The sequence below is a fragment of the Nanorana parkeri genome, unplaced genomic scaffold (genome assembly GCF_000935625.1).
Source record: "Nanorana parkeri isolate BGI_ZX_2015 unplaced genomic scaffold, ASM93562v1 scaffold81, whole genome shotgun sequence".
NCBI classification, from domain to species: Eukaryota; Metazoa; Chordata; class Amphibia; order Anura; family Dicroglossidae; genus Nanorana; species Nanorana parkeri.
The window spans coordinates 596,189-609,457 of NW_017306349.1; the positions used below are offsets into that span (position 1 = coordinate 596,189).

Below are 13,269 nucleotides of genomic sequence, written 5' to 3' on the forward strand. Positions count from 1 at the left end.
CCTTGGTCACCTCCCTGCCCCCAGCCTACGAGCAAACAATGAAGGAGGACTAACTAATCTTCAGGCCTAAAATGTACATTTGAACCTGTGCAAAAAAAAAAAAAAAGCACTGGTAGCAAAAGAGTTAAAGGCCAGGGGTAGCCAACCTCGGCACTCCAGCTGTGCCAACCTGCAAATCCCATCATGCATCTGCCTCTGGGAGTCATACCCATGGCTGCCAAGAGTCCTGCAATGCCTCATGGGAGTTGTAGTTCCACAATAGCCATTGCTCTGAGGTTGCCTACCCCTGGTCTATATGGACAGGAATCCTAATAACAGGCTGCGGACTCCCTGCCTCTTATCTATTCATAGGAAGCAAAGGGAACCATAACGAACTCCACGAAGTTCTGACTGACTGCAGCGGACATGTACAAGGTCCAGCGAAAAGGTCTTACCTGTAGGGGTGGTTTGCGGCTACTCAGTGTGGGCGATACCTTCAGCATGACGGTCCCTTTACTTTCTTTCTACAGAAGAAAAAACGAGTAAACGTCACAATACGGACTCCTACCCGAGCCACATTACAGGTCACGGGGGTGTCCGAAAACCGGCTTGCACTTGGCAAGTGTTTGTACTCGATATACATGTACATTTTATGTATACAGTCTGTGCCTTACAAATATATATGGCGAAGGATTCACAGAGCACAGGGGGTTAGCCAAAGACAACACTATAGAGATGTCCTTGCTAATAGGCTGGCTGTTGTTGAAGCCTCCCATGCAACATTTCATATCATCAGATATAAGGGGGACACGGCTTTCCATCCATTATAGGTTCAGGACATCCCGAGAGAGGCGAACATGCCGCATCTTGGTTTAAGGGACTGGGCTTGCTCGCACAGAGATTTGGCAAAAACAGTAAGCCGTTTTGTGGCCGAGATACACTATGCGGACTTCTGACCATCACACTTATATGAGCTTGTTGGACATCTCGTTCCAAAACCATTAATATGATGCAAGCCCCCAAGGCCATTAACCCCTTCATGACTGAGGCCCTTTTTTCATTTTTTGCACCCATGTTATATTCCACATTTTAGGCCTGAAAATGACGTAAAACCCCCCAACATTATATATTTTCTGAATGCCAAGACCCTATAGAATAAAATGGTGGTAGTTGAAAATTTTTATGTTGCGCAATATTAGCGCAACTCCTTATTAAACCCCAAAATTTAGTGACAAATTTAATTAAATGCCCCAAAACACAACAAATTACCCATTTTTTTAATGAAATATAAAAGATGAGGTTACAACGAGTAAAACGATACCCAACATGCCCAGTTTACAGATTGCGTGCGACCGTGAAACGGCAATAAACAGCCCCGATGCTGGCGACGTACACTGTACGTCGTCAGTCACGAAGGGGTTAATATGAAGCAACCCCCATGGCCATTAATATGATGCAAGCCCCAAGGCCATTAATATGATGCATGCCCCATGGCCATTAATATGATGCATGCCCCATGGCCATTAATATGATGCATGCCCCATGGCCATTAATATGATGCATGCCCCATGGCCATTAATATGATGCATGCCCCATGGCCATTAATATGATGCATGCCCCATGGCCATTAATATGAAGCAACCCCCAAGGCCATTAATATGATGCATGCCCCATGGCCATTAATATGATGCATGCCCCATGGCCATTAATATGAAGCAAGCCCCAAGGCCATTAATACGATGCATGCCCCAAGGCCATTAATACGATGCAAGCCCCAAGGTCATTAATATGGAGTTGCCCCCCTTCTCCCTCCCATGGCCCTTTGTGGCTACAGCAGCCTCCAATCTTCTGGGAACGCTTTCCATCCCCCCCGGTTTAAATTCCTGGAGTTCCATTTTAAGTGGACAACAAAGCCTTGTCTAGGTTCGGTGTCTGATGGTGTTGGGGTCTACACCACAAGGTTGATGTCTTTGTCCTCACATGACTGTGTGTGGGCTTCGTGATTGGCTACCGAGCACTGCCTTAAGAAGGACAAATATGATCTCTTAAACATGGAAGCTCCCTGCTGGCCAGTGAGGTCAGGGAAGGCGAAGTGGGCCAAGGGACGGGCCTGAAAGTGGAAGGTCATCTTAGAATGTCCAGCAATCGGCATTGAAAGCTGCCCCCTATGCAACTCATGGTGTTGCTGACCCCTTTTGGAAGGCAGTGGGGGCATTGGCAGAGAGGGGCCAGGGATGTCCTCTCCATATTTTCTGATGAAGCAGATCTTTTGAATATTATCCCCCACCCCCAGCTTCAAATAAAGTGTGCCGAAGTGCCAGGAGATGGCAGCTTGCTTATCATTGGGGTATTGAGGGTAACCATGTGAGGCTTGCTCCTGTACTATGATGGTGGGTGCTCTCTGCAGGGTCCGTGGACCTGGTGGAAGCCATTTTATGGGTTTGATGTCTCGTTATTGATATCAGATGCAGCACCTGAAAGGTTCCAGAACCTTTTCTAATCGGCGTTCTCTCAATTCCTCACCAGTACACTCTGCAGGTGATCTACACTTTGGCTTTGGACGCTCTTTCCGTTTATTTCGAGGAGCTCGTCCCCCACGTGAAGTGATCCTGAAATTGAAGAACAGGATACACAAACATGAACAAAATGGACCAGAACTACAAATACACTGAAGAGGATATGACGAGTATAAAGTAAACTATAAATAAAAATGAAGCCAAAGCTTCATTTTTATTTATACTTCAAAAGGAGAACTCCGGGAATAAAAATAAAAAAAACGTACTACCAATGCATTGGGGCTTCCCCCCCAGCCCCCATACCCATGCGTCCCCCCTACACAGCAAGGGTAAGTGCTTGTTTAGTCTAGGGGGGCTCAAATATAGCAGATATACTCACCTGATCCTCGGTCCTGTGGCAGTCAGCATTCACCTTTCTCTCCCTCCCTAAGGCTGTGGTACGTCCCTCAGCGTCCTCGCGTCTAATACAAGTCAATGGACCTGCATGAGATGTGATGAGATCAGAGGTCCTTACACCGCCGAAGTACGGGGGAGACATGCCCCATGGCCATTAATATGAAGCAACCCCCAAGGCCATTAATATGATGCATGCCCCATGGCCATTAATATGATGCATGCCCCATGGCCATTAATATGAAGCAACCCCCAAGGCCATTAATATGATGCATGCCCCATGGCCATTAATATGATGCATGCCCCATGGCCATTAATATGATGCATGCCCCATGGCCATTAATATGATGCATGCCCCATGGCCATTAATATGAAGCAACCCCCAAGGCCATTAATATGATGCATGCCCCATGGCCATTAATATGATGCATGCCCCATGGCCATTAATATGAAGCAAGCCCCAAGGCCATTAATACGATGCATGCCCCAAGGCCATTAATACGATGCAAGCCCCAAGGTCATTAATATGGAGTTGCCCCCCTTCTCCCTCCCATGGCCCTTTGTGGCTACAGCAGCCTCCAATCTTCTGGGAACGCTTTCCATCCCCCCCGGTTTAAATTCCTGGAGTTCCATTTTAAGTGGACAACAAAGCCTTGTCTAGGTTCGGTGTCTGATGGTGTTGGGGTCTACACCACAAGGTTGATGTCTTTGTCCTCACATGACTGTGTGTGGGCTTCGTGATTGGCTACCGAGCACTGCCTTAAGAAGGACAAATATGATCTCTTAAACATGGAAGCTCCCTGCTGGCCAGTGAGGTCAGGGAAGGCGAAGTGGGCCAAGGGACGGGCCTGAAAGTGGAAGGTCATCTTAGAATGTCCAGCAATCGGCATTGAAAGCTGCCCCCTATGCAACTCATGGTGTTGCTGACCCCTTTTGGAAGGCAGTGGGGGCATTGGCAGAGAGGGGCCAGGGATGTCCTCTCCATATTTTCTGATGAAGCAGATCTTTTGAATATTATCCCCCACCCCCAGCTTCAAATAAAGTGTGCCGAAGTGCCAGGAGATGGCAGCTTGCTTATCATTGGGGTATTGAGGGTAACCATGTGAGGCTTGCTCCTGTACTATGATGGTGGGTGCTCTCTGCAGGGTCCGTGGACCTGGTGGAAGCCATTTTATGGGTTTGATGTCTCGTTATTGATATCAGATGCAGCACCTGAAAGGTTCCAGAACCTTTTCTAATCGGCGTTCTCTCAATTCCTCACCAGTACACTCTGCAGGTGATCTACACTTTGGCTTTGGACGCTCTTTCCGTTTATTTCGAGGAGCTCGTCCCCCACGTGAAGTGATCCTGAAATTGAAGAACAGGATACACAAACATGAACAAAATGGACCAGAACTACAAATACACTGAAGAGGATATGACGAGTATAAAGTAAACTATAAATAAAAATGAAGCCAAAGCTTCATTTTTATTTATACTTCAAAAGGAGAACTCCGGGAATAAAAATAAAAAAAACGTACTACCAATGCATTGGGGCTTCCCCCCCAGCCCCCATACCCATGCGTCCCCCCTACACAGCAAGGGTAAGTGCTTGTTTAGTCTAGGGGGGCTCAAATATAGCAGATATACTCACCTGATCCTCGGTCCTGTGGCAGTCAGCATTCACCTTTCTCTCCCTCCCTAAGGCTGTGGTACGTCCCTCAGCGTCCTCGCGTCTAATACAAGTCAATGGACCTGCATGAGATGTGATGAGATCAGAGGTCCTTACACCGCCGAAGTACGGGGGAGAGGAGGCTGTAGGGACTGAGCAGGACCGAGGATCAGGGGAGTCTCTTCTTTATTTGAGTCCCCCCAGACAAAGCAAGCACTCAACCCTTGTCGTAAGAATATGACTCAGCTAGGGGATGTTAGCAATGCCCCCCCCATATTGCTATTCAAGCAAGTTACCCTGAAGGACCAATGGGACCCAATGTCAATGGCCCTTATTAGGGGATTGGAGGATGTTTGGGAACCATACAGGCCTTGCAATATATGAATAATTGTTGACGTAGGCTGAGAACTTCCCTCACATTGCTCATTCGTTGCAAACTGCATTGCTGGCAAATATGTTAATGTGTATGGTTCCCTAAAAGAGCCATTACAGACAATTAGGGTGAAGTTCATCTGAAAATTACGCAACGAACTTTAGACACAAGTCCCAGCCGAGTGAAGACAGGGAAGGTGAAGTGGGTCAGGGGGTGGGCCTCCAAGTGGATGTTCATCTGAAAATTACTCAATGAACCTTAAACAGTCTATGAGCACCTGTACCCTGATCAATGCATAGCACCGTGTTTGACTTCTGTCCGCCATGCTCATGGTGGCGCTCAGCCCCCCTCATGCTATCTACATCTTTGACAGCATCAGGGCACAAAGGAAGCGTGTTCAAGCAGTTTCCAGGTAACCTTTGCAACCTAACAACAGGATGTAGCTAGCATGTGGGGGAAGGGTGCAATGCCATGAGCTGCAGGGTGTTTCTGGTAATAACTGGCAGTTTCCAATACCCATTGGACAACCAAAGCCCAGACAGAAGTCAAACATGACCCCAAGCATTGATCAACAGATCTGTGATATATGCTTGTTTAATGTTCATCGAGTAGTTCCATTCTAAAGGCTCACCCCTTGACCCACTTCACCTTCCCTGACCTCCCCAGCCAGCTTCCATGTATGAGGGATCATATGTGACCTCCCATAAGGCAACGCTTAAGCCTGGTGGTCAATCACGGAGCCCAAACATGGTCATGTGAGGACAAGACATCAACCTTGTGTAAGCTCCAACACCTTCAGACACAGAGCTTAGACAGGGCTGACTTCCAGAGCCATGGGGAGGGGCAAGGAACAAGAGTACATATGGGTGGGGGTACAGGGTGGGGGTGGAGGCTTTGTCTTGAATAGTAAAGCATGCAAAACATGAAACAACCGAAATAACCACCTTGTCGGTGAATAAGGCCACCATGTAGGATCCGTGCAACAACGCATTTCTGCTGCGAATTCAACTTGAGAGTGATGCCCTGCAGGTAATAAAATGAGAGTTACAACAGATTAGGGGTTGTTATTCCCCAAAATGTCTTTTTTTCCACAGAATTGGTCAAATCACAAAATATAATTTTACAAATTGTGTAAAACTGTGGAAATTCCTGAATATAAGAGCAAGATAAGCAGCAGTTTCAAAGAACAGGTTGTCCATCTTCACTGCGATGAGCCTGCAGCATTGGCGATCACCTTGGCCACCAAGGACCACCATTGGGTCCAAGCCCACGCAGGGCCTAGCCCTAACCCTGATATACAGGTGAAACTCGAATAATTAGAATATCGTGCAAAAGTAATTGCAGTAAGTGCTGCAAAAGGGGCCCAAACCAAGTACTGAGTACATATGCATGCTTGTACTTTTCAGAGGTCCGATATTGTTCTATGTACAATCCTTGTTTTATTGATTGCATGTAATAATCTACTTTTTTGAGGTTGTGGATTTGGGGTACTTGGGGTTTTCATGAGCTGTAAGCCATAATCATCACAATGATGACAAATCACGGCTTGAACTATCTTGCTTTGCATGTAATGAGTCTCTCTCATATATTAGTTTCACCTTTTAAGTTGCATTAGTGAAATAAATGAACTTTGCACCATATTCTAATTATTCGAGTTTCACCTGTACCAGGCCTCCCCAGCACTGGGCTGATAACTGCCAGAAGCTCCACACTACGACTTAAGTCTTCTTCCCAACTCGCTCTTCCTTATTGGGCAACAATACCAGAAGGGAAGTGAAAAAGGCAGAGAAGTCTGGTTCTCCTCTCCAGCATTGTCCCTTTGCGGTTCTTTTGGTTCCCCTTCTTGATTATTCTGCCTTTCTTTGGGTCAACTCCTGCCACCCCGTCGTGTCTTTCTTCCCTTCACGGTTTCTCCAATAACTTTTGCTTCCCTACTTCTCCGAACACTTTCTTTGCCCTCTCCTTTTAATGCCCAGTGACTATTTTAGCCATGCCCATTATCTACTCTGGTAATCATCTCCCTGGCCTCGTGAACACGCCCACTTAAATTCTATCCCTGACCACCCATGTTGTCCAAGACTACTTCTCCCATATCTTCTCTTGTGTTCTTCTGAATGTTTTGATGATGATGTGTAATCTAGCAGTTCAGAGGACCCTTAGAAGACAACGTGTTGCAAATCAAAGACCTACAGTTAGGTACATAGCTTGCAAGTGGAAGAAATGGGGGTGCCATAGAGAAAACATAGACCTGTGTCTTTATTCAACCTCAAATACTATGCAACTATGTAATTTTGGCCTTCAAGGGATGTTCCGCTGCACTGGAGAAACAGTTCTGTGAACGGTTTAGTAATGACCGACCAGTCTCATCTCAAGTGTGAACTAGAAAGCTTTCAGTCATTGAGGAACCTGATGAGTTCTAAGCTTCTGCAGAACAATGTCAGGGCCGTAGTCTGATCTACAACTTCAAAATTGTTGGGTTGGCCATCACAATGACTCGATCAACAGGAGTAGATCAAAAACACAGTGGCTCAAATATTTTTAAAAGGCCGAGTCACATTCCTGTTGCTATGTGATCTCAACCAAGACTTTCAAGTTTGACATCCCAAGAAAACAAGCCAATTCTGAAAAGGTTATAATACACAATGGGCCTACATACCTCCTGACCCCGGTGCGGTATAATCAGTAGCCTAAATACCTCCTGACCGCTCGGACGGTCTAATTAGTAGTCTTCATACCTCCTGACCCCTGGTAGGGTCTAATCAGTAACCTACATACCTCCTGACCCCTGGTAAAGTCTAATTAGTAGCCTAAATATCTCCTGACCGCCAGTACGGTCTAATCAGTAGCCTACATACCTCCTGACCCCTGGTACGGTCTAATCAGTAGCCTACATACCTCCTGACCCCTGGTACGGTCTAATCAGTAACCTACATACCTCCTGACCCCTGGTAGGGTCTAATCAGTAGCCTACATATCTCCTGGCCCCTGGTAGGGTCTAACTAGTAGCTCTACAAACTGCTCAGTTGACGTTTCCCGGCAATAAAGGACAAACCACTCCTTAGCTATTACGATGGTTGACATACTTGTGTGACCTTGACCGTTTACACTGTTAATGAAAGACACAGCGACGGGAAACATGTACTTTGCTGACGCAACCAAGACGTGACGGTGACATTCAGCATTGAGGGCCCACAAAAAAAAATCAAAAATGATTCTTGTTTTATGTTAAAAGTACACAAAGGGAACTTAAAAAGAAGCTAACCCCTGTGATTTGGAAGGCGGGGGACACGGATGTGTTAAGTTCTATTAATAGTAGTATAAAAAAGGGAAGAAAATCCAAGTCTGGTGAACGGGATCATGCAAGCAGATCAAGAAAAAAGCCGGCTGAGTGAATGTTTAACTATTTCTACGTCCCTCAGTGTCCCAGAGGGTGGCTGTGTCTTCAAATGACTGGATTACCGTGTCCGGCCACACTTTTTCCAGAACTCTTCTACGGGCACACCCCACAAAGTGAGGCTCCTTATCTAATGGGACAAGAAACAATTATAACACAGGGAGCCTGAAGCTGAGGTTTCTTCGGGAAGGTCTGTAGCCCCCCCTCCAAATGATGGAGTTCAGCGTTTCCAGTAAAAGGTTCTGGTAATGCCGCATGATACAAAGACATTGTAGACAATTGTGGTCTTCCATCCTTGTGGTAACAGTTTGGTGAAGGTCCTTTTCTGTTCCACCATGACTGACCCCTGTGTAAAAAGCCTCCTCCATAAAGACATGGGGTGACCAGCTTGGTGAAGACCACTCAAGTTCCTCCAAACCAGAGCCCTAATCTCAACCCTATAGAACACAGGAACACTTTATGGAACTTAGGTGCACCATAGGAATTATTGAGTCCAGGTGCGCAAAGCCAGCCACATAAAGACATGGTTTGGCCAGCTTGCGAAGGCCACTCAAGTTCCTCCACACCAGAGACTTGACTTCAACACAAAACACAGAATACTTTATGGAACATAGGTGCAATATAGGAGTTATTGAGTCCAGGTGCACAAAGCCTGCTCCATAAAGACATGGTCTGACCAGTTTGGTTTGGAGGAACTCAAGAGTCCTGCACAGAGACCTAACCTCAACCCAACTGAACACCTTTGGGATGAATAGGAACGCCGACTGTGAGTCAGGTCTTCTCATTCAACATAAGTACCTGAGCTCACAAATGGGCCCAGATTCCCACAAGCACATTCCGAAATCTTGTGCGAAGCCTCCCCAGAAGAGTGGAGGATATTGTAGCTACAAAGGGGGCCAACTCCATATTAATGGCCACGGCTTTGGATTGGGATGTCCAACAAGCTCATATAGGTGGAGATGGTCAGGTGTCCACAAACTCTCGTCCATAAAGTCTATCTCAGGAACTCAACTTGCCGTTTCTTTGCCAAATCTCCCTGCAAGCAAGCCCAATCCTTCCATCAAGGTGCCGCATGATCACCTCTCTGAGCATGTCCCGACGCCATACTGACTTGCTCAAGTACTGTATTCTTCTGAGCCAGAAGGCGGAGCTTTAGGCTCATTTCACATTTTCTTTACCCCTTTGCTGAGAAAAGCTTGGGACAAGCACACGTGTGAATGAGTTGTAGCTCTGACTCCTCCCTTGTCCAACTGCTTCATGGGAGGTTTTAACAACAGCCAGCCTATGAGAAAGGACATAACTCTAGTGCTGTCTTTAGATAGACCCCTGTGCTCTGAGAATCCTTCGCCATGGTCAGGTGTCCACAAACTGTTGGCCATATAGCTTATGGACTTGAGGGCTTCTTTGAGCATTCTGGGGCAGAGTTCTGGGTGGGGGTTGTAGGCAGTATAGAATGTTCATTTTTATTCACTTCTGGGCTTGGTGATCGGCTTGGCATGGTGACCTTACCCATTACCGGGGGTTCCGGGGTCAAGTCCCACCAAGGGTGCCCTCTAAATGGGCTTGCTTCACCTGCGCTTGGTGATCGGCTTTGCCATGGTGACCTTACCCATTACCGGGGGTTCCAGGGTCAAGTCCCACCAAGGGTGCCCTCTAAATGGGCTTGCTTCCCCTGGGCTTGGTGATCGGCTTTGGCACAGTAAATTTAAACATTACCGGGGGTTCCAGGGTCAAGTCCCACCAAGGGTGCCCTCTAAATGGGCTTGCTTCCCCTGAGCTTGGCAATTAGCTTTGCCATGGTGACCTTACCCATTACCGGGGGGTTCCGAGGTCAAGACCCACCAACGGTGCCCTCTAAATGGGCTTGCTTCCCCAGCTGCATGTGCCTCCTATAAACCCCCCAAAAATACTGGTAGGACAATCAGCTTCTGTCCACGTCTCCATCACTGTGGTATGACGGTGATATGATGGTGGCATGACTGCGGGGTCTTTAGCATGTAGGATCATGTGGGAGAGGGAATTGTGTGAAGGGTTCAGTGTTCTTTGTTTAAAAAAAAAACCTGAGACATGAAATGTATGAACATAAAAAGAAAACCATGAACATGAAGAATGATGACGGTGCAGAAGATAAGACCGCGGAGCAGAACTAACTGGGCTGCAGCCAACTAATCAGCAGCTTCAGCAGTTCACTTTCTCAGATTGCGCAATCCTGGGCCGGTCACGTGATGTGTTGGAGACGTTCACAAGGCGCCCGCAGAGGAATGTAAACGTCACCGCCGGCCTCAGAAGACAGTTAGGTGACCCCCGTCTCATGTGAGATAACCAGAAATAGGAATGAGCACGCGTGTGGCTTTACTGGCACCTAATACTTGTGTACATGTCAACACTTTAATGGTTCCAAATCTTCCACGTCAACTACACTGTACTATGTGAGAAGACTGCACAGGCTACATGTATGTTACCAGATGAATGACAACACTGAAAGGCATGGCTATTGTTAGCTGTAGCCTCAGGCCCGCCCATGGCCATTGTGTTGCTCGCAGTCTCAGGGCCATCTGTGGCCATTGTGTTGACTGCAACCTCAGGCCCACCCATGGCTATTGTTGGCTGCAACCTCAGGCCCACCCATGGCTATTGTTGGCTGCAGCCTCAGGACCATCCATGGCTACTGTGTGCCTGCAGCCTCAAGACCATCCATGGCTACTGTGCGCCTGCAGCCTCAAGACCATCCATGGCTACTGTGTGCCTGCAGCCTCAAGACCAGCCATGGCTACTGTGTGCCTGCAGCCTCAGGACCATCCATGGCTACTGTGTGCCTCCAGCCTCAGGACCATCCATGGCCATTGTTAGCTGCAGCCTCAGGACCATCCATGGCCATTGTTAGCTGCAGCCTCAGGACCATCCATGGCCATTGTTAGCTGCAGCCTCAGGACCATCCATGGCCATTGTTGCCTATGTATGAAGACCATCCATGGTGACTGTGATGACTGCAGCCTCAGGACCATCCATGGCTTCAGCTATTCAGATCGGCAACATGTGACCAGCTCCACCAATCAGCATGCAAGATAACAACCCTCTAAAAGCAATTCATGGCCGGGATGCACACCGTGTGAAAGGTCCCACTCATGTCAGCACCGTGTTCTGGTCCATTAGAACCGATCAAAGTCTTTGGCTGGAGTTGAGAGGAACATGGAGGCCGTCACCGCTAGCCTCCTATAAAAATACTAGTCACCTGGCCGTCTCTGACCTCAACATCTCATAACAGGTAGAGAGATGCTACAGAAAGGTCCATCAGGCAGGAAGAAGAGAACACGTAGCACCGGAACATGTACTGGGCAATGAAAGGTCAATATAGATCCTCCACAATGAAACCTTATACCCCCTCCCCCCAAATCCCGGCCTCGTCTCACCACTTTCTATTTCCAGGCCATAAAGGACCTGGATAATCCTCACAGCCTCCATCCCTCCCTCTTCATCCATCACCCCAACATCCAGGCCACCCACAACCTCCATCACCCCAACATCCAGGTCACCCACAACCTCCATCACCCCAACATCCTGGCCACCCTCAATCTCCATCACCCCAACATCCAGGCCACCCACGACCTCTATCACCCCAACATCTAGGACACCACAGCCTCATCCATCACTCCAACATCCAGGCCACCCACAACCTCCATCACCCCAACATCCAGGCCACCCACAACCTCCATCACCCCAACATCCAGGCCACCCACAACCTCCATCACCCCAACATCCTGGCCACCCACAACCTCCATCACCCCAACATCCTGGCCACCCACAACCTCCATCACCCCAACATCCTGGCCACCCACAGCCTCCACTAGCCCCCCCTATCTTCACTAATACTCTCCCTCCTCTGTCACCATCTAAGACCCATACAGCCTCCATTATGCCCAGGTCTCTGACATCCAGGACTCCCCCACCATTTTGCCTCACACAGCCTCCACTTTACCCGCTCTGGCATCCCGCCCCTTTTGCCACCATTTTGCACCTTCTTTGTTCATGCCTTCTCCCATCTACCCCCTTCTCCTAATTCTTGACCATAATAGACCCTCACAGCCTCCCCCCCAAATGTATTTCCTTCATGCCTTCCCTTCTCTTTCACTATTTTCTACTTCCTGATTACCCCTCACATCCTTCACAGCAACCTCCCCTCCCCCCCCCCCATTTCCTAATTATAAGCCCTAATAGACCTCACATCCTCCATGTTGCCCTTCTTACCATCCAGTCCATCCTACCCCCCTCCATGTTGGCCCCCCATCTCTCACCATTGGTTCCTCGGTGACCCTCTGGAACTGGACCAGACGGACCTTCTTCTTCTCCTCTGGGCAGCCATTGGTGGTGGTGTAGAAGTCCTCGGTGAAGGCCTCGGAGGGTGAGGAGGACAGTCCCTGCGGGGAGGACATGGAGAGAGACGGTGATAGGATGACAGCACAGAGAGACCGGGCTGAACTCCTCCTACCTTCACCCTGCTGAGTCAGCCCAACACTGGGGAGCAAAGGGCGGCCTGCTGAGCATTGCACCCCTACCCCCAGCCTGTGGAGCATCGCACCCTTCATCTGCAGAGCATCTCACCCCCACCCTGCAGAGCATCACATCCTTCATCTGCATAGCGCCCACTTCCTACTCTGCAGAGCATCACATCCTTCATCTGCAGAGAATCTCATCCCCCATCTGCAGAGCACCCCTTCCTACTCTGCAGAGCATCACACACCCCATCTGCAGAGCACCCCTTCTTACTCTGCAGAGCATCACACCCCCATCTACAGAGCACCCCTTTCTACTCTGCCAAGCATCACATCCCCATCTGCAGAGCACCCCCTTCTTACTCTGCAGAGCATCACATCCCCATCTGCAGAGCACCCCTTCTTACTCTGCAGAGCATCACATCCTTCAACTGTAGAGCATCCCAGCCTTCAGAGCATCACACACCCACATG

The 13,269-nt window shown here is 48.4% G+C and overlaps 1 protein-coding gene across 1 annotated transcript in view; it reads right to left on the reverse strand.

The window, feature by feature from the left end:
* MPP1 (membrane palmitoylated protein 1) overlaps positions 1 to 13,269 on the reverse strand; it is a 21,367-nt gene that overhangs the window by 7,741 nt on the left and 357 nt on the right. The window contains exons 2-5 of the mRNA XM_018576959.1: positions 12,599 to 12,721; positions 5,857 to 5,935; positions 4,150 to 4,235; positions 361 to 503 (exon numbers count right to left, since the gene is read on the reverse strand). Of these exons, the coding sequence (XP_018432461.1) occupies positions 361 to 503; positions 4,150 to 4,235; positions 5,857 to 5,935; positions 12,599 to 12,721 (431 nt within the window). The remainder of the gene's footprint in view (positions 1 to 360; positions 504 to 4,149; positions 4,236 to 5,856; positions 5,936 to 12,598; positions 12,722 to 13,269) is intronic.